Below are 20,369 nucleotides of genomic sequence, written 5' to 3'. Positions count from 1 at the left end.
TAGCCTTGGGGAGCATAGACCGCGCGGTCACCTGCGCGATGGCGCTCTAGGTCCGCGGGCCTCGTAGGTGGGGGAGCGGAGGCGGGACCGTGTTCCCGGCGTTCTCTTGCCCCGCCCACCCCGCCGCGCCGCCAGAAGGCAGAGCGGAGAAGGGGTGGCACGTGAACGGGGCGGGGCGGAGCAGAACGCGCGCGCCTGAGGCTGAGTTTCCGGTCGGAGGCCTTTGCCCAGCGCCCCGCGTCCCTGAGGGGCGGCGGCGCTGGCAGCGGCGGAGGCAGCGGGGGGATCCGGAAGTCAACACCATGTCGAGTCTGCACAAGAGCCGGTAAGGGGCCATTGGGGCAGACCAGCCAGGCCGCTCCTGGCCAGGTTGCCCCTTCTGACCTGCGGAGGGGGCGCGCGGATGCGGCCATGAACCGAGACACCCCCCGCCCTGCCCCTGGCAGAAGGTTTTGGGCGCCTACTTTACAACCTCTTTGCTGTGGGCCTGAGGGGGGCACGGAGCGTGGACACCTCTCCTGCCCCTCGGTGTCGCCCCTTTTCTCTCTTTCTGTCTCTTCCTCACCCTGGATCCCTTCCCCTGGTGTCTTCCTCTTCCAGGGCCTCGATGCCCGATCTCACCCCCACCTCCCGTCCTTTTTTCCCTTGGTAACCCTTTGCCCCAGTACCCTAGTCTATCCAGATGCTCCCCGTCCCACGTGTCCTTTTCTTACTAGAAATGCTAGAAAACCTGGATTCTCCAGTTCTCTTCTCAGGCCAAATCCTGCAGCGTTGGCTAATTTTGCTCACTTCAGTTTTCCTCCAGGACTTGTTTTTTTTTTAAATTTAATTTTATTTACTTTTTGTACATCAGGTTCTTATTAGTTATCTATTTTATATATTAGTGTATATATGTCAATCCCGATCACCCAATTCATCCCCCTCCCCCCACTTTCCCCGCCGTGGTGCAGGACTTGTTTTTTAAACCTTTTGTCCTTGCCTGCGGGCAGGCCCAGAGGTCTTCTAATGGTTATACATTTGAGCTTGGAATGCTGATTACACAGGTCCTTGTCTACAGATCAAATTACTCCTGATTCCTAGGGTTTTTTGAGTTCAGATAGCAGAAGTGTGTTGGGCCTGGCCAGCAGGAAGTGCCCTATAAGCCAGCTCACTAAATATTAGAATGTGTCTGATTTCATGGTGCTCATTTGAGAACCTCTAGACAAGAATATCTGTTCGTTTCTGGGCTTAGAGGAAAAAGTGATCTCTAGTTCTCCAAAGCTGCCTTTGGCCAGGTTTTGCTGTGAGCTTTGCACATCTGTATGTCCCGAAGGGGAGGGAGGAACAGGTTGGAGACTGGTGGTGTAAGGGAGCTGTGGGCTTTAGGAGTGGTCGCTAAGCCTGTCATCTTGGGCTTTGGTTGTCCTCCATTTGCCTCCCCCTCCCTCCTTCTAGGATTGCAGATTTCCAGGATGTCCTGAAGGAGCCCACGATTGCCTTGGAAAAGCTTCAGGAACTCAGTTTTAGTGGTAAGAGGCAACTCTCCGTTTTCAGGGTTTTCCTAGAGCAGCGTTGTGACTAAGATGGAGGGGAGGGTGCCCAAGGCCACACCTGGCCGGTTCTGGGGGCCAGCCTGCCTTTTGGGGCCACCTCCAGCTTCTGTGGAGCTGAACAACCAGTGACTACCCTGAGCTTGGAGGGGGTTCCTGGAGCAGTGGCGGCCACAATTAGCATGCCTGTGGGCCTTAGACAGGGTGCTTATGGGCCTATAAATGATGCTCATTGCTTCCTGAGAATAACTGGAGGGCAGAGGGGAGACTTCGTGAGCAGAGGTCAGGTCTTTCCTCATTCCTCAGCAAGCTTCCTGTCTTGTAGAATTTGGTTAGCTACAGAGTGGTTCCTGGTTCTATCCCTGGCTTAGGATCAAAGCCAACTCAGGCAACAGTGAACTTTGGTTAATGGTAAGATTCCAGCCTTGAGACACTCACTTTAAGGAGCTGAACCCCAGCAGCTTTTGACTTTGCCCTCCGTGGCCTGTTAACTTCTCAACACAGAGGCTTTTGCTTGTCTTTAAAAATACCCAAAGGTGTTCTGGGTAGCTTCTTGTGACTGCTCTGCCCTTGTAACTTTGTCAGCAAGTAATGCTTGAGTTGCCTTCTTCATCCCCATGCAGATTCTGAGGTGGGTAGCTCCTGTTCACTGTACTGGGGAGACGGTAGCAACAGCTGCTTTAGGGAGGTTCATGACAGTATTTCAAGAGAAGTTTGTCTTTCTGTTCAGGAGTGATATTTAGGCCCTGAAGATCTTTTTTTTAATTATTTTTTAAAATATCTTTATTGGAGTATAATTGCTTTACAGTGGTGTGTTAGTTTCTGCGTTATAACATGGCCCTGAAGATCTTGAGGGGTTTTGGCATCTGTGCTGAGCTGAAGAATCTGCCGGGCCCCAGGGGATGCAGCCTGCTGAGTTGGGCTCTAGAGTCAGACAGACCTGTGTGTGAGTCCTTGATTTCTCTATCTTTACAGATGCGTTTCTTTATCTGTAAGATGGGGACAATAATGCTGATCTTCCCTACTTACTAGGGCTGTAATGAGGATTAAGTGAAATAATGTCCGTAAAGCCCAAAACACTTAGCATTCTTATCTTTGTTTATATTCCACAGATACTTATGGACTACCTGTTGTGGGCCATGCCCTGGGCTAGGTACTGGGACTGTAAGACAAATTTGGTCCTCGTCTTTCTGGGGCTTACCCAGTAGTAGGGGTTAAAGATGTTAAATAAATATACAGATTACATTATACGATCCCATTTGTGGTGGATGTTGTGAAGGAGAAGCGATGGAGTTATTATTGTTTATGTCAAGGGACCTGACTTTGTTTGGGAAGAGATGGTGGTTGGTAAAGGCTGCTCTGAGGAAGAAATATCAAGGGTGAGAAGGTGTTATCCTCAAAAGAACATTCCAGACGGGCCATGGAGAGAGAGTGCACACAGGATTAGCATCTAGTCTAGTGATCTTTCTGGCAGAAAACCATCCTTGAAGAAGTACTTCTTGCCCACTCCATTCCCTGCCGACTGGCTCCAAGGTGGAGGACTGGGGGGTTCTGGGACTCTGCGGGGGCGTGACCTTTGCCTGCTATGTCCACAGGCATCCCCTGTGAGGGCGGACTGCGGTGCCTCTGCTGGAAGGTGGGTGTGCCTGGGTTGGAGCTTCTGCTCTGCTGAGAGTCCCTGGGTTCCTGCATGGGCTGCCCCCACCCCTGGCCCCTTCTTCCTGTTCTCTGTCTTTCCTTGCTTGTCCCAGGAAGCTCTTCTGGGAAGTTCTGTGTTTTCTGTTTCTCTTGGCGTCCCCTCCAGGATCCCCTTGGGGATGGAACACTTTGTAATGCCAGCGAAGCCCTCTGCTTCCTGGTCCAGACAGCTCAGTGGTAGTGATGCTTATTGGGACAAAAAAAGGCTGCGCTTCGCCTAAAGCCTTTCGCTGAGGTGGGAGCAGAACCCCGGTGTCCTGGTTTCCAACCCCTTTGAGCACAGAGTTTTATTATCGTTTGGAAGAGTCTGTGTGAGGAAATGCAATAGAAAGGGCTGGTTCAGGATGAAGGTGGGGGAAGCCAGTGGGGAGAAAAGGGGAGGCTGCCCCCAGCCCATGCCTGTGTTCCTGGGTTTTATTTAGCCCATCTTGCTGTCTCCGGGGTTTATCAGACATTTTCTTTGAGGCCTCTCAGCCTCCATCTACTTCCAGGGTTGGGCTGGGGGGGTCGCCAGAGCTTTGCTCTTCTCTCTCTCTGCAGATTCTCTTGAACTACCTCCCCTTGGAGAGAGCGTCTTGGACCTCCATCCTGGCCAAGCAGAGGTGAGACCCTGACAAAGGCGGGTGATGGGAGGCCCTTTGTATCAGACAGAGCAGGTGGTGTGAGCCCGGCCCACTTCCTGTTGCTGCTGCTGCACTCCGGGCTCCCTGGGTGAGACCTTTGGGGATCATCCCTCTCTCCTCTTCTCTCCTACAGGGAGCTGTATTCTCAGTTCCTGAGGGAAATGATCATCCAGCCTGGCATCGCCAAGGCCAACATGGGTGTATCCAGGGAGGATGTGACCTTTGAGGACCATGTGAGTAGGGGTCCGCAGTGGGGACCAAGGCTGCAGAGTGGGGAGAGGTGTGGGCTTTGGAATGGACTAGGTCCCTCATGCCAGAGGCCAGGTGCAGCTGCTCTTGGTCCCCTCTGGCCCTCCCAGTACCTCATTTCTGCATTTAGCTCCTCAGCCCCTGAAGGCTGTTGTCTCTCCGTGTTCTCTGCAGGCTCTGGGCCCAGTCAGGACTGTAAGCAATGACTGGGATCACAGGAGCGTGTGTGTGCAGCACTGAGCCAGGTCCTCCATGTGCATTGTCTCCTTTCCTCCTCAGTCCCCTTCCTCGAGGAAGGTTCTGTGATATTATAGTTGAAGGGAGTCAGAGCAGGGCTGGCGGGAGGATAAACTGCCTTTGTGTGGCCTGGAGGAAGCCTCGTTCCAGCCACAAATACCGAGCTCCTCCCTGGTGCTTTGCAGTCGGTAAGTGGAGATGGATTGGACCCAGGCCGATCCTCCAAGAACTGGAATTGGCAACTCAGAGTAGTAATGAGTTAGATTCGAAGAGACCTAATGATACAATATTCATTCATTCAGCAGGCAGGCGTTTAGTGAGCACCTGTTACATGCAGCATTCTAGAGCTACAGACAGGAAAGAGAGTCCTTGCTGCGCAGGGAAGTACTGAGCGGACTACGGGGCTCGGCTGCCGGGTGTGGAGTGTGATCGTGCTTTGGGAGGCTGCACGAGGCCTGTGCTGCCCCCCAGCTAGCTCACAGGCTGTCTCAGCAACAGCTGCGTCTCTGCTGGGAATGCTGGTTCGGAGGCACTGCTCAGGCCCCCAGACTGGTATCTGTCCCTGGGCTTCTAGCCGGCCGAGGACAGAGCAGCTCATTTTCCCTGACAGCCACTCAACCCTAACCCCGACAGCCGATGGAACACGTACTTCAAGGACAACGAGGTGCTGCTGCAGATCGACAAAGATGTCCGGTGAGCAGGGCGCTGGGCGCTGGGAGCCGGCCCCTGGGGCTTCTGTGGGATTTCCAGTTCTTCTGCCCTGTCCCTTCCCAGCCCAGGCCCGCAGGGGCGTGTTTGAGGAACTGCTGGTGAGTTGTCCTGGTAGCTGAGTCCAGGCCCTAGTGGTAGCAGGCCTGGGGTGGGGCTGGCGGTGCAGTGAGTGCCCTGAGTGCCCGGCTCTCCTCTCTCCCTGCCTTAGTTTCAGTTGTAGCCCTGGCATCTGTGGATTCATCTCTTCCTTCCTTCAGCAAATATTGAGGCCCCGCTACATGGCAGGCTCAACGGCAGGCTGGGCGTTGAACGCGGAATAGACAGACATAGCCCCTCTCCTTAAGGAACCTAGAAGCTGGCAGGGAGGACAGGAAGACGGATGTTCAACAAAACAGATGTTCCGTGTCACTGAAGTTTGTGGAGAATGCTCTGAAGGCAGAGTTCAGGGTGCTTCAGGGCACCCTGAGGTCGGGAAGCCTCGCCTGAGGCGGCAGCTGAGATGGGAGGAGCGGGCACCTTGGGGCAGGAGGGAGGGGAGGGGAGGGCCCTGTGGTGCTGGGCAAGGAGCTGCTGTGGGAGGCCCTGCGAGCCTGCAGAGCTTGGCTGTCCGAGGAGCAGTGCGAAGGCCTGTGTGCCTGCGGCCACACTGGAGGCAAGCAGGGGTCGGACCATCGCTCCATCCCAGGGATGTGGGGCAGGCGCGCAAAGGTTTTAAGCACAGGAGCGACAGGGTCAGAAGTGTGTTTTTTTTAAACTGTGAGCTACGCTGTGTGCTTGTGCATGCCGTTCCTCCTGGTAGAGAAGTGTGGAGACGCTGGCTGTGCTGTCCTGTCGGGTGGGCGAGTCTGGCAGCGGGTGACTCTCCCACAGGGCTGGGTGAGGAGCCGGCAGGCCTGTCTGCAGTGGACCCAGTGCTTAGAGCTTGGGTTCTGAGTCTGCCCGCCTGCTTTCAGTTCTGCCTTCACCGTTTGTGTTTCCAGCCCCTCGCCACCTGGGGCTGCTCCTCTCCTGTGCTCCTTGTGCCCGCAGTGGGACCCCAACCCTGGGCGGCTCAGCCAGGGGGCAGAACAGGCTCTTGCCTCCTTCCTTCTCAGTCTGGAGCCTCTGCTCACCAGGTGTTTAATAGCCCCATTTAAGTCAGGAACCACATCTTGAACCCAGTTCTGGGGAAACAGGTTCTTACCCTGGTAGTGATTGTAGCACGTTGTTCAGTGTTTATAGAGGGCAAGTCTGCAGTGTGCTCTGTATAAGATCTTTGGAAAATGTGCGTGTACTGCAGTACATATATTTTAAAAACTTGATCACGGTCTAGAGCCTGTCTCCCAACTTGCTTTTTTCTCTTGCTCTGTCTTGAGCATCTCCTATGCCAGCTGTGTAACATTCTGTTGTATAATGTGTAACTTAACGAAACCTCTTTTACCATTTTAAGCCACAATGCAGTTAATACGTTTGTACATATGAGATATTGTTGACATGGAAAGATGTTTGTTTTAAGAGAAGAGTTAAGACCCTAAGGACACTTAAAAATACGTATGCGTGTGTGTGTGTCTATTTGCAAATACACGTAAGATATATGAGTATGTATACATATACCATGACTGTATTGCTTTTGAAATAAAATGTTATTAATTAAAAAACACACACACACATACAAGAGGCTTTGGGGATGCTGGGGCATCTGGCAGCAGGGTGCTGGTGGGATGCCTAAAAATTCCACGCTGAGTAACAGTCCTCTCCTGTTCCGTCTTGACAGAAGGCTGTGCCCAGACATATCCTTCTTCCAGAGGGCCACCGAGTACCCCTGCCTCCTCATCCTGGATCCGCAGAATGAGTTCGAGACCCTTCGTAAGCGGGTGGAACAGACGACACTGAAATCCCAGACGGTGGCCCGGAACCGGAGCGGGGTCACAAATGTGAGAGGCAACCTGGAAGCCCCAGGGACGCCCCGTGATGGCCTTTTCCTTCCTGCTTCTCTTGGACTTGTGGCCACGGGCCATCAGACCCCTGACCGTCTGCCCCGAGAGTTACCCAAAGCAGCCTTGGTCCTGCCCGGTCCCCCTCCAGGCTCTCTCTGAAAGTCAGGCATCAAAGGCTGGTGTAATGGGTGTGGGGGAGGGCCCTGCTGTGCAGTGAAGGAGCCACACTTCTGGTCTGTGGTGTAGACGGCGCTTGGAAAAGTAACTACCAGTGTGATGAGAAGGTGCGGTGGGAACAGTGATGGGGGGAGCCGACCTGGTCTGGGCATCAGGGAAGACTTCCCTGAGGAAGTGACATTTAAGCTGAGGCTCCAAGGATGAAGAGGAAAGAGACTTCCAGGTGGAGAGGATGGCATGTGTGGACGTCCTCAGGCCGGAGAGAGCTGGGTGTGTTCAAGGAAGGGAGTCCAGCATGAGGTGGGGCAGGGCGGGGTCGGGGGGCGGGGTTCAGGGGGAGGGCTGCTGGAGAGATGAGTGGTGGTGAGGCCAGCAGGGCCTTTATCCTGAGGGCTGGGGACCCCTGCACCATTCTAAGAGCAGGGATGTGATTTAAGTCTGCCTTTATACAAGATTTGACTGGCGGGGGCAGGAATGGAGGTGGAGAGGCCGCCTGGGAGGCAGCTGAGGTGTCCAGGCAACGGGGGGGTGGGGGTGGGGGTGGGGGCTGGGGTGGAGTGGGGAGGGGTGTGAGAGACCTAGGAGAAAAGAATGGTAGGTCTTGTGCTGGCCGGGTGATGCCGAGTGCTTGAACCTCGGTCTTCTAGCAAGTTCCTGTGGTTCTGAGAAGCTGCTTGTAGCTAAACAAGTATGTGGTCTTGTTCCTTAATTCACACCTACTGCTTTGGCACCTGGAGCTTTGACTTGTTCCTCACAGGTTTTCGCTGTCTTCCAACAATGGAAAAATCCTCTGTAACCTCCAACAAGCTAAGCTCGTTTCCCCCAAGTGGAGTGACCGGTCAGGGCTTTGTGTTTCCAGGAGAGCAGCCGTTTTCCACCACAGGGGTGACGGGGCCGTTCTGGCTGATCCCCGGGTTCCACGTGCTCACGGCAGCTGGGTGTGTCAGGAGGTGCCACGTGCTTGGCTAAGTGGGCCCGTGGCCGGGTTGGTGGCCCTGCTGCTTGGCTGCTGTTCTAGCTGCCTGGCTAGATGGGGACCCGGCTTCTGTCACGCATTTTACTACAGTGATTGGTGGCTGAGAACTGATTTTAGGTTTGGACCTGGTCCTGGTGATAGAGAACCAGACCGCAAGCTCCATTGCTAAACCTCTGGACCAGTGGCTGGGCAGTTTTGAGTTTAAGCGGACTGTTTGATCCTGGGCAGCTAACACCAGACTCACCTTCCTGGGCCTCCGCCTCTTCTGTAAACTGGGTGTGATCATTTCCGCCCTGTCTGGCTTTTGAATTGCCCAGAGGGTGAAATGAGGTCATGGCTGTGCAGATTCTTGGAAAGCAGTGGGCACTCTCTGAGGCCTGGGCCTCGGGTTCTAGAGTGAGCTGGTCTGGGCTCACTTTAGTGCGAGACGTCTGATGAGTGGCCTAACATTTCTGAGCCTCAGTTTCCTCATCTTGAAAATGATGTTGAGAGAGTATTCTAGGCCGTTCAGGACATTAAACAGGAAGGCTTGTGGAGCTCTGTTTTGCAATAGAACACTCTGGGTAAACAGTGATGTGTGTGTCTGTGTGTGTGCACACGTACACGCATATGTATATGTGTATACACGTGTATATATAGTGGAAAAGGGAGTTTCCTGTTTCCAGGACCCTGGGCTTCCAGGACAGCTTCATACTCTGTCCCTGCATGGGTGTGCCTGTGGCTCTCATACAGTTAACCCCAGGCACCTGAACCTTTACGAAGCTCTCAGGGGATCCTGATGTTGGGGACCTCGGCTCTATTGCATGAGTTTTCAGCAGGGATCATCTCTTCATTCATCTCCCAACTTTTTCTTATGAAAATTTTGAAACATTCAGAAAAGTTGAAAGCAGAGTACAATGCACACCTATATACTTTCCACCTAAATTCAACAGTTGTTAACCTTTGGCCATGTTTGTGTGTGTGTCATATATAGACAGACGTCCTGACCCTTTACCTCCAAGTACTTCAGCAGGCATCCCGTGAGAATAAGGACATCCTCCTTACCATTGTCTCATCTACGGAGATTAACCATAATCCGTAATAAGACCTCACATCCAGTCCAGGACTGGGTGTCCTCAGTCGTACTAAGAATATTTTGGTGGTTTTAAATCCAGACCAGCACCTCTTCAGGGTTTATGCGTTGCATTAGGATGTTACGTTTCTTTAGTCTCTTCATCTGGAGCACGCCTCCACTCCCCCCTCCTCAACATTTGACTTTTTTGAAGAGTCTTAACCAGTTGTCTGTTTTTGACATATTTTTATATTTTTTTAAAGTTTTTTTTTAATTGAAGTATAACTTACAATAAATACACAAATCTTAGGTATACAACTAGATGGACTTTTTCTTATGTGTACATCCGTGTAACTGCCAACCAGATCAAGACACGGAGCGTTCCCATCATCCAGAAAGTTCCCTCATGCCCCTTCCTAGTCAGTACGCCTTCCCTCAGAGGTAAGCACCATCTGACCTGTATCACCATAAACGAGATTGCAGCCCAGCTGGCTGGTAGAGTGTCGCACATTCTGGATTTGTCCGCTTGTTCCCGGTGGTGTTAGACGCATTCCTCTGTGCCCTGGGTTGCCCATGAGATGGAAGTTAGGTTTCGGCTCGTGGGTGAACATATCCGGTGAGAACACACTGTCGGTAGTGCCACCCACCTTAACGGGCTGCTCCTCTTCTCCCCCAGATGAGTTCCCCGCACAAGAACGCGGCGCCCTCATCCGTGAACGAGTATCAGGTGCTGCCCAACGGCTGTGAGGCCCACTGGGAGGTGGTGGAGCGGATTCTGTTCATCTACGCCAAGCTCAACCCTGGCATCGCTTACGTGCAGGGCATGAATGAGATCGTGGGGCCCCTGTACTACACCTTTGCCACCGACCCCAACAGCGAGTGGAAGGGTAGATAAACGGGCTCCAGGCTAATGGGCTTTATTGTATCTAGCTGTGCAGCTCACTTCCCTCTTTTGGGCCTTCATTTTCTGTCGGATAAGCGGGTTGGCCTGGATCATCTCAGATCTTTTCTGGCTTGAACTTTCTAGAATGTTAGATGTTCACTGACCTCTTGCTATCTGTAACTGAATTTCTGGTAGAGGAGATGAGCTGTATATACAGGAAGCTGAACGATAGAAAGGATTTAAGTAAATCACGATTTGAAAAAATGTCAGCAGAAGAGTATGTAATCAGTCGCTGAGCTGGTGTACAGCATTGTCAGGTGTGAGAAGAAAGAAGTGATGTCCTTAGTTGGGGGTGGAGAGTGGCCACGGACAGAGGAGGGGCGCAGCCTGACCAAGGTGGGGTGACTTGGTGAGGCTCAGAGGGGAGGGGGGTCTTGCGTAGCTGAGCGGTGGGGTGGGACACGGGAGGGTGCCAGTTCTCTCATGGCTGCCCTCACCCTGCCCATCTCTCCCAGAGCACGCTGAGGCGGACACCTTTTTCTGCTTCACGAACCTCATGGCTGAGATCCGGGACAACTTCATCAAGAGCCTTGACGACTCACAGTGTGGCATCACCTACAAGATGGAAAAGGTGTACTCCACCCTGAAGGATAAGGACATGGAGCTCTACCTGAAACTGGTGAGGACCCCCAGCGCCACACGGGCCAGGGCAGACAGAAAGGGGCAGAGGACAGCAGGCTCCTGAGCAGCCCAGGCCCAGGGTGAGGACTGGCTGGAGCCTGGGGCTTGGACGTGGCTGCTGCTGCCAGGGAGTGCTGAGCCGGGTGCCGAGGCGGGGCCGGGGGACCTGGGCAGCAGGTGGTGGGAGCCTAGCGGGCTGGGGGTGGGGGGGGTGGATGCAGTGCCCCGTGTGCCAGGCGCGGTGCGGGGCCTTTACTGTGTGCCGTTAGTCCCCTAAGAAAGGAAGTATGAACTTCATTTTTAAAAATTAGTGGAGTGGCATTCCATGTTTATTTCAGGAAACAGTTCAGTAAAAAGGACATTTACTTATAAACAAAACAAGTTTCATGAACAAGAAGATATACATATATATAAACATATGTTTTTAAGCAAATATGGAATCACATCTTGCTGTTTTGTAACACGCTTGTTCGGTCAATAGTATTCGCTGTGGCTGACCAGAGGGCTCATCTCCATTGGGAATAATTGCCTTGCAGGGCTGCCGTATGGAGTAAATAAGTGAGATATTTACCATGTTAAGCACAAGGCCAGACACGTAATGAGTGCCCAGTAATGGTTTCTCTGTCCATAAATCCAAAGTTATAATCTGTGTAGTGTATTTATTAATCTAAGGAGCTGATATAAAAGTTTGGGTATCTGGCTTCTCTCAAAAAAACATCAGACGATCTGACAGCATTGGCTGGTAGCAAGCAGGAGCTGCACCTTGCACTGAGCGAGGATCCCTAGGCAGCTCCGTGCCATCCCCGCCCCAGCGTGCCTGGCGCTTACGCCTGGCCTGCTGCTTATATGAATTCACGTCTAATAGGTTGCATGGTGTTCCGTGGCAACCAGCCAACACGGATTCTTGCACCCACCCTGCACCTCTGTCTCCCCAGCAAGAGCAGAATATCAAGCCCCAGTTCTTCGCCTTCCGCTGGCTGACGCTGCTGCTGTCCCAGGAGTTCTTGCTGCCTGATGTCATCCGGATCTGGGACTCCCTGTTTGCCGACAACAGCCGCTTTGATTTCCTCCTTCTGGTCTGCTGCGCCATGCTCATGTGAGTGTGGCCGCGAGCAGGGGGCGGGCAGGGCCTGCTCTTGAGAGGCTGGTGAGAGCTTCTGGGATTCTCAGGCGAGCATCAAACCAAACTTGCTGCGGGTGCGGTGGGGCGGCAGGAGCGGGAAGGGGCCCGGCGGGCCTGCACTCAGAGTGGCCCAGGGGCCCAGCACTTTTGTTGCTTGTTTTTCTTAGACTGATCCGCGAGCACTTGCTGGAAGGGGACTTTACGGTAAACATGCGGCTCCTGCAGGTAATGGAGTTTGGAGGGGCAGGCTCAGTCTTCAGCCATGAGACAGACACTTAGCAGGCGGCCGCCCCATGCCAGCTGCTGTGCTAGGCTGCGTCAGGATCAGGAGAGGGTAGCAGGGCTTAAGAGTCCAGACCCTGAGGCAGGTCTGTGTTTGGATCTGGGTTAAATCTGGCTTTGCCACTGACCTTGAGTGTGGTGTGGGCTTGAGTGAATGACTTGGCTTCTCTGAACCAAGCTGGTTCAGAGAAGCCAAGTCATTCACTCAAGGCTGCGACTTATTACCCAGTATGTGGTTATAATGCCCGTTGGTAATCGTGCTCAGACCGGGGGAAGGAAAGCGTGGGCCTTAGTGGTTAAGAACATGGGCTTGAGAGTCAGACGATTTGGGGTTCACATCTTTGTTCTCCCGTGCTAGTCATGTGACCTAAGCTAAGTGGCAACCTCTCTAGGCCATAATTTCTTTGCCAACGCCTGGCCTGGGGTTGGTTTTCAATAACTTCATTGACTAGATCTGTAAAACAGGCAGATTCACAGTAAGCCCTCATTGGGCTGTTGAGGTGACCCAGTGAGCTAGTACATGGACAGTGTCCGGCCCTGTTCCAGGCTCATTGTCAGTGGAGGTCAGGGTTCGATGGCAGGAGTGGGGAGAGGTGAAGCAGGTGGTCCTTGTCCTAGGGAAGGGGCTGTGAGACCTTTTGGGTGGTGACTAGTTGGGTTGGTTAAGTTAACTGCTGCAGTGGGTGTAGTATAGCTCCATGCAAGGTTTGGGCAGACTGGGCCTACCCTGTGCTCCCTATCCCTTAGGCCTGGGGTCCAGCATGGTGACAGGTCTACTGGAGAGGGCTGGGGGCAGCAGAGGTGGTGAAGGGTGAGCTGAATTCTCAAGCATACTGTTGGCCTTTCCCCTGCCCAGGATTACCCCATCACAGACGTCTGCCAGATCCTACAGAAAGCCAAGGAACTCCAAGACTCCCAGTAGTCTGGCAGCAAGAGGCCCAGGTTTGGGAGAGAAGCCACCGCCGACCCCTGTGCCCTGGCTTCTGGGACGTGCAGGAGGCCGTGGGGTCCCAGCCAGCGGGGCCGCTGCAGGATCAGCCCGCTCCAGGCCTCTCACCCTGGTCGCTCCCACCGGGGGCCGGCTGGGCCCTGCTCTTCCCAACCACCGAGCCCTGGCTCCTCCCCCCACTCCACCCCTTCAACCCTGGACCCTTGACCCAGGCTGCTGAGCAGGGCAGGAGTTTGTGAGGTGGTGTCCTGGGGCTGGGGCAGATGTGGGCCCTGCGGGCAGGCAGGGGCCCCTCCCTGCCTCTGCTCTGCTTCTCTCTTCCTGCTCTGTCTTCTGGGCGCTGGTCAGGGAGGTGCTTGGCAAATGAGCCAGAAACCACTTCTGGAGGTTGGTGCTTGGCCTTCTCCACAGGGAAGGTGACACCGTGAAGGAGCTAAGAGGCTGCCAGGCCCAGGTCTCACCCTCTGTCTCTTTCCCACAGAGTGTGTGTGTGTGTGTGTGTGTGTGTGTGTGTGTGTGTGTGTGTGTGTGTGTGTGTGTGTGTGTGTGTGTGTGTGTGTAGTTGTGGGTTGCTGTGTATGTCTTCTAATCCCCCTCGTGTGTGCTTCTCTTTCGTCTGTGTGTGTTTTCATGTGTATGGAGGGAGGTGACTCCCTCTTGGTCTTTGCTTCTTGTCTGTCTCTGCCTCCGTCTCCCTCTCTCTCCTTCCAAAGAGGGTGTGTGGCTCTCACTCTGTCCGCCCCTCTCTCCGTTGGCTCGCTCTCTCCCCTCTCTTTGGGTTGCCTTATCCCCAGCCTCTCCCCCACCCTCCTCGCTATGCCCAAGAACCCTGGAGACAGAATGAAGAGTCTGGCTGAGCCAGGCTCCTGGAGGTCAGCCTTGACCTTCGCAGCCTGTTCCCATTTCCCAGGTCTAGGCTCCCAGGGCCCCCAGTCCACAGTGCCTCACTCGAGGGCCCTGAACCCTTGCCCCACCGCAGGATTCTTGGAAACCCAGAGTTGCTGAGAATTAATAGCCCATGAAGCTTTGAGCCTTACCCACCTGCCCAGGGAGGGAGGGGGGAGGAGAGGGAGAGCTGGGTCTTCCAGAGGTTCCCCCAAAGGTCCTTCTCTCCCAAAAGAAAAAGGACATTAAGGTTGGGATCCAGGTGCTTCTAAGGTGTAGTCGTTCCCATGCTTCCAGGTGCCGGCCCAGGGCAGGCGAGTCCCATAAAGGGCGGTGGGATCAAAGGGAGTCTCTCTGGGCCAGGTGTGGCCAAGCTCAAAGGCCTGGGTCCTGTCAGGGCCAGGAGAGCCATGTCTCCCTCAGGCAGGGGAGCTGAAGGAGGTGCAGGCCCTTCTCCGGTCACCTGCCGGGCTGCTTCCAGGATGTGGGGCCCATGCCTACTGAGTAGGAGCAGCCGGCTCCTCCCAGGCTGGGCTGTGGGACTAGTGGGCCTATTCCGACCAAGGCCCTCCCTCCTTTTGTGAGGAGGCAGCTGGTTTGCATCTGGAAGGCTGGGTAACGTAGCACGTAGCACGGGTCCTCTTCATCTCCCCAGACTGGCCAGCAGGGACCCTCAGGCCCCCCGGAAACTTCCTTAGCCTGACAGCCAGGATTTGTGGCTATGGGCCAGGGACAGTTTTCCCAAGGAGGCGCCTTTCCAGGCTGTCCATTGGATGCTTCTAGGACTCCATGCACTTGCCTTTTTCCTCCTCCTCTCCCAGCACAGTATTTGGGAGATTTTTACTATTTATTCAGACTCCTGGTTATTTATTGCAGATTGGCAAGTGCTTGATTTGGGGATGAAGGGTAGGACTCCAATGGTGGAAACCAGCTGGAGTCATGGTCTTCCTGACCTTCCAAGGTCAGTCAACATCCTCTCCGCCTGCCTCTGGGACCTTCCTGGTTTTCCAGCAGGTCCTGCCTGGGAGGGCCCTGAGCTCTGTAATAGAACTGGGTCTAAGGGAGACAAGAGAGTTGGTATCCTTGCCAGCCTCCAAGACACCGGCATGGGGTAGAAATGCTGCTTCCCAGCAGCCTGGCTCACCCTCTTCCCAGAACTTGTCAGCTGGTGGTTCAGTCACAACTTGATCCCTTCACAGCCTGTCGCTTGGGCCACAGCCTGGGTCCCAGCAGACACTGCCCAGGACACCTGATGCATTGCCTCTTACCTGTCCCTCTACCTTCCCTCCTGGGACCATACTAGAATCACTGCGTCTCATTTGCCTCAGTGGCAGACCTGGGTCCAGTGCCCTCTCCTTGACCTTGTGATGAAGGTCAAAAGAGCACAGGGACCATGTCCAGGTTAGACTGAGCTCGCCAATGGGAGGACCTGCCCTTCTCCCTCCCCAGACTCTCAAGGGAGGTCCCCAGAGAGCTAGAGACCCCGAGGCTTCCTGCTTGGGAAGCTGCCCCCAGGACTTTGGACGCTTAGAGAATGGGCTGTATGAATTCAGCAGGTCTCATTCCAAGGGTCAGAATGTTAGTCTGCTTTTGTTTTTTCATCTGTTTCGTTCTTTGAATCAGTGCTGTTGATGACAAGTTGTCTTTAATAAATCATGTGTTCTTTGCAGTGGGCATTGGTTCTGTGAGGGGCTGAAACCTTCAAGACCTCTGAGCAGGAAAAATGAGCAAAGATGGAGTCAGGAAGCTCTTAGAATGGTCAAAGGAAAAGGTTAGGAAATTGTTGGAAGAGCCTATTCAACTCTTTAACAACTGCAATTTGCAGTTGTAGGGAGGAGAGAGTGTGCACTGGGGCAGAAGGTATTACATTATGATTTCATAGCAAGTTATTTTTTAGATTGAGAAAATTTTGAAATTCAACAAGTCGTTCACAGCCCACAATCTGGAGAAAATCACCGATAACATGTTGGTCTTCTCTTCGTTGATGTAATTACTATTATATAATTGTCATTTTCTTGATACGGAGTTTTGTGTATTGTCTCACCCTTCACGTTAGGTGGTGAGCAAGTTGCTGTATGATTTAAAAATATTTTTATGGGCTTCCCTGGTGGCGCAGTGGTTGGGAGTCCGCCTGCCGATGCAGGGGACGTGTGTTCGTGCCCCGGTCCGGGAGGATCCCACGTGCCTCGGAGCGGCTGGGCCCGTGAGCCATGGCCGCTGGGCCTGTGCGTCCGGAGCCTGTGCTCCGCAGCGGGAGAGGCCGCAACAGTGAGAGGCCCGCATACCGAAAAAAATACATATATATATATTTTTTTATGGTCTAGATACTATTCTAATGTGCTAAAAATGTCCGGAACCAGTGCCTATTTCCGAATATTTTGCTTATTCCCCGGCCTCTATTATAAGTAATACGGTGGGGAATCCTTGCATTCCTGATTTATTTCCCCAGCTCAGTCCTCTAAGTGATTTAGAAGGTATGAACCTTTATAAAGCTTTTTTTTTTTTGTCCGCTGGGGGCTTGCGGGATCTTAGTAGGCAGAGCGGGAGGATCCCTTGGTGGAGACCAAGGCGACCTGGCGGGGCGGAGCCGGTTCTGGGGGCAGCCAATCACAAACCGCGACGGCGATGCCACGCCCTCTCAGCGCCCAGTCTTAACAAGGGCAAAGGAAGGACCCCGGGAAGTCCAGTTGGGCCGGTGGTGACGCCTGGAAAGGCCCCGGGAAGTCCAGTTGGGCCGGTGGTGACGCCTGGAAGGGCCCCGGGAGGTCCAGTTGGGCCGGTCCTGACGCCTACTGTTGGCTTCCTGAGTATAATATTAATACTTTGGAGCGCTCGGGAGTGGAAGGGACCCGCGTTCCGCTGTCTTACTCCTCCACTTGGCGCTATCCTCGCGGTGGGCCCCGCAGGCCTGTGCGGCCCCTTTCAGAGACTCCCGGGTCGGACGCGTGAGGTCGAGGCTTTTTTTCGTCTCCGCGGACCGCTGTCCATCCGCGCTCCGGCCACAATCCATGGCCAAGCAGTTGCTTCGGGGCGGCTTGACCCTGGCGCTGGGCGCAGGGCTGGGTGCAGCCGCCGAGGGCTGGCGGCGGCGGGCGGACGCACGGGCGGCGCCGGGGCTGCTGAGCCGGCTGCCCGTGCTGCCTGTGGCGGCGGCGGCCGGGCTTCCCGCCGTGCCCGGGGCTCCGACGGGCGGCAGCCCCGGCGAGCTGGCGAAGTACGGGCTGCCCGGGGTGGCACAGCTCAAGAGCCGTGAGTCGTACATGCTGTGTTACGACCCGCGCACCCGCTGCGCGCTCTGGGTGGTCGAGCAGCTGCGGCCTGAGAATCTCCGCGGCGACGGCGACCGCCGCTCCTGCGACTTCCACGAGGACGACTCGGTGCATGCGTATCACCGCGCCACCAACGCCGACTACGGGGGCAGCGGCTTCGACCGCGGCCATCTCGCCGCCGCCGGCAACCACCGCTGGAGCCAGAAGGCCATGAACGACACCTTCTACCTGAGCAACATCGCGCCCCAGGTATCGCCTGCGACCCCTGCCCCGGCGGCGGAAGGCGAAGCCACCGCTCGCCTCTGAGCCTCGATTTGCTCCTCTGCAGATAGGAAAGCTACCGAGTGCGCGCCTTACGCCAGGCGCCTGGCTAAACACACCGCGCGCCGCAGGCGGAAGGGACGGAGCGGTGGGGCGCTGAGCACCCACTCTGCACTCTGATCTTAACCGAGGGCCCCCGGGCGCCTCCCTGATCTTCAGTTTCCTTGTCTGTAAAATGGGGATAAAACTGTTATTCACCTACCTCGTGCAGAGGCGCTGAGGAACTGAGGACACCATGCACGTAAAAGTACTGAGCACACTTTCTGGCCCATGACAAGCATTCAGTAAATACCGGCTATAATGAGGGAAGTGATTCTCGGAGAGACAAAGTGACTGGCGCAGTGTCACAGTGGGAGGAGACCCAGGCAGCCTGCCTAGAGAACCCTGAGCTTTCAGCCATTGTCCTACCCTGCCTTCCTTCCAGGAGTAAAAGGAAAGATAGCTGCATGCGGTGGCTGTTAGTAGCAGTCGCTGTGCGCCTGGACTAGCCGCCCTACCTCTAGCCCTGTTCCCACCAGGGCCTGACACCCACGTGGAGACGGATGTCAGGCTCTGAGTGAGGCTTGTGAGGTCCTAGCCTCTCTGACCTGACTGTGCTCACCCAGGAGCACAGTCCCCTACCCATCTGACTAGACGCCGTGCTGAGGACTGGAGAGCTCAAGTGGTGGAGTCAGGAGCAGATTCCTGACCTTCCCCGCTGAGCTCTGCATGCGGTTCAGACTAGGAAAAGGAAAGGAGAGATGGTTGGGAGAGCTGGTCTTCCCATGAGCCCCTGGGGGCAGTGGGCAGGCCTGTTTCTATCTGGGAGGTTTCCTCCGTTCCTTCTTATGGCTCTTTGGAGCTGAGAAACAGCTCTGAGACCTAGGATGCTAGTTCTCCCGCTCTAGCTGGACGAAAGTAGCACCTCCTTGAGCTCTATCCGGGCCCCACCCATGTGACTATGTAGGCTAAGTGACTCTCCTTCCATGAACCCGTTTCCTCCACCTGCTTGTTCCCACCCACGCTGGAACTTTCTGGCGCCATGCCAGTGCCAGCCCCTCAGGGCCTGGGGCAGCCCTCTAACTGCAAGTGTTCCAGCCAGTCTCACTGAAGGCCACTTCTCCTGCCAGGTGCCCCAGCTCAACCAGAATGCCTGGAACAACCTGGAACGGTACAGCCGCAGCCTGACCCGCACCTACCAAAATGTCTATGTCTGCACGGGGCCTCTCTTCCTGCCCAGGTAAGGCTAGAGCTGGGGGGCCTGGGGACACCAGCATCTCCCAGTCATCCCGTCCAGGCTCCCCCCAGGCTCTGTGTCAACACCGCCAGGTCCCCACTCATCTGGTTTCTTGGCGAATCTGTCCATTCCCTGTCTCGGGATCCCCAGTTCTACTCCACAGAGACCTTTGGGGTACCCACCTAGACATCTCCTCTGCCCGTGGGCACCAGGCCCTGAGTCTGCCCTGTTCCTCTCTCCTGTGTCATCTCTTTTCACATCCACCTGACTCTGTGTTCTGCGCGGGTAGAAACCCTTGCACTAGGCTCTCGCCTTCGGTCTCCCCTACTTGGAGCAGCCTTCCCCTATGCTTCCCCTGGAGCCAGGTTTGAACTCCATCTCTCTGACCCTGACCCTTTACTCTTGTCCCTCTGCAGCCCGGCCTCCCAGGTAGAAGGGACTGAGCTCTTCGGAGCTTGCTTGGTGATTTTCTAGCCTGCTGAGCACTGGGATGAGTGAGGCTAGAGGTTGTGGCCACACAGCTGGCTCTGCCTGGGCTGGAATCCAGGCCCTGTCACCTCATTTCTGGGTGCAGTGGGCAAATGAACTCGACATCCTCTCCTGTAAAATGGGGATAATACCCATTAGCTACCACGTGGTTGTTTAAGGGACAAAGCGGGATGGTGGATGTCACCGTAGTAAGGGCTCAGCACAGGCCTGCTGAGGCGCTGGCTGGGACACTGATGTACTTTGATTAGCAAGTGCCTCCTCTGGCCTGCTGAAATGGAGCGGACGCCGTGGAGGCTTAGCCTGAAGTCACCCATCCGGTGCTCCGGGCACCTGCTCTGCCCTAGGCCCTGAGCGGACGCCGTGGAGGCTTAGCTGAAGTCACCCATCCGGTGCTCCGGGCACCTGCTCTGCTCTAGGCCCTGTGCTGGTGCTGGGAATTCCGCTGCCACAGCCCTGCCCATTTGGTGCCCACCCTCCACAGGGAGAGACAGACAGTAATCGAGGGTCCACACGGATGAATGTGAATGAAGGCCTGATTCTTTCTGCAGTGTTTATTGCCACCACTCACTCTACCTGACCCAGTGTTGGACATGAAGAAAACAGGGGAAGAGTGAGTCTCTACCCTGCAGGGAGCTCCCAGCCTCCTGGGAGAGCCAAGCAGAGCAAAGAAGCCTCACGCTGAGGGGTGGTCCTGCAGGTTGACACAAGCTGGAGGTCGGGTCAGGGAAGGCTCCCTGGAGGCGGTGGCCTTGGGTCTGACCAAGTCCCCCAGGAGCCCTAAAAGGCCATGTGTGCCTGGGTCTGCCCACAGGACGGAGGCTGATGGGAAGTCCTATGTGAAGTACCAGGTAATTGGCAAGAACCACGTGGCGGTGCCCACCCACTTCTTCAAAGTGCTGATCCTGGAAGCAGCAGACGGGCAGATCGAACTCCGCTCCTATGTGATGCCCAACGCGCCTGTGGATGAGGCAGTCCCCCTGGAGCGCTTCCTGGTGCCCATCGAGAGCATTGAGCGGGCCTCAGGGCTGCTCTTTGTGCCAAATATCCTGGCACGGACAGGCAGCCTTAAGGCCATCACTGCAGGCAGCAAGTAAGGGCAGCCCC

General features: G+C 55.0%; 2 protein-coding genes across 3 annotated transcripts; both read left to right on the top strand.

The window, feature by feature from the left end:
* Positions 1–242: 242 nt before the first annotated feature.
* On the top strand, positions 243–13,527 carry TBC1D13 (TBC1 domain family member 13). 2 transcript variants are annotated; one of them, XM_082843345.1, is made up of 12 exons: positions 243–325; positions 1,435–1,508; positions 3,125–3,165; positions 3,768–3,829; positions 3,984–4,083; positions 4,947–5,029; positions 6,801–6,960; positions 9,844–10,054; positions 10,566–10,729; positions 11,667–11,827; positions 12,022–12,079; positions 12,993–13,527. In XM_082843345.1, exons 1-12 carry the CDS (start codon positions 303–305, stop codon positions 13,056–13,058), a joined length of 1,203 nt encoding a protein of 400 aa, XP_082699471.1. In that variant the 5' UTR covers positions 243–302; the 3' UTR covers positions 13,059–13,527. The 2 variants fall into 2 exon arrangements, with proteins under 2 accessions (XP_082699471.1, XP_082699472.1); XM_082843346.1 differs by lacking the exon at positions 3,125–3,165 and having other exon boundaries at positions 292–325.
* Positions 13,528–16,621: 3,094 nt separating this feature from the next.
* Positions 16,622–20,366, top strand: ENDOG (endonuclease G). The gene is made up of 4 exons (XM_082843070.1): positions 16,622–16,693; positions 16,736–17,488; positions 18,670–18,779; positions 20,077–20,366. The coding sequence occupies exons 2-4, from the start codon at positions 16,979–16,981 to the stop codon at positions 20,357–20,359; spliced, it is 903 nt and encodes a 300-aa protein (XP_082699196.1). The 5' UTR covers positions 16,622–16,693; positions 16,736–16,978; the 3' UTR covers positions 20,360–20,366.
* The last annotated feature ends 3 nt before the right edge of the window (positions 20,367–20,369 follow it).

The sequence above is a fragment of the Leucopleurus acutus genome (assembly GCF_964270905.1).
Source record: "Leucopleurus acutus genome assembly, chromosome: 7".
Classification (NCBI taxonomy): domain Eukaryota; kingdom Metazoa; phylum Chordata; class Mammalia; order Artiodactyla; family Delphinidae; genus Leucopleurus; species Leucopleurus acutus.
Note: the sequence above shows the minus strand (reverse complement) of the source record. Positions and strands in the feature narration are given on the sequence as shown.

Bases quoted from the DNA above. Each gene is read 5' to 3' on its own strand.
- TBC1D13 (XM_082843345.1), top strand. From the start codon at position 303: ATGTCGAGTCTGCACAAGAGCCG. The intron at 3,166-3,767 runs GTGGGTGTGCCT...CTCTCTCTGCAG, and splicing joins TGCGGTGCCTCTGCTGGAAG to ATTCTCTTGAACTACCTCCC. The intron at 4,084-4,946 runs GTGAGTAGGGGT...TTTCCCTGACAG, and splicing joins ATGTGACCTTTGAGGACCAT to CCACTCAACCCTAACCCCGA.
- ENDOG (XM_082843070.1), top strand. From the start codon at position 16,979: ATGGCCAAGCAGTTGCTTCGGGGCGGCTTGACCCTGGCGCTGGGCGCA. The intron at 17,489-18,669 runs GTATCGCCTGCG...TTCTCCTGCCAG, and splicing joins TGAGCAACATCGCGCCCCAG to GTGCCCCAGCTCAACCAGAA. The intron at 18,780-20,076 runs GTAAGGCTAGAG...GTCTGCCCACAG, and splicing joins GGGCCTCTCTTCCTGCCCAG to GACGGAGGCTGATGGGAAGT.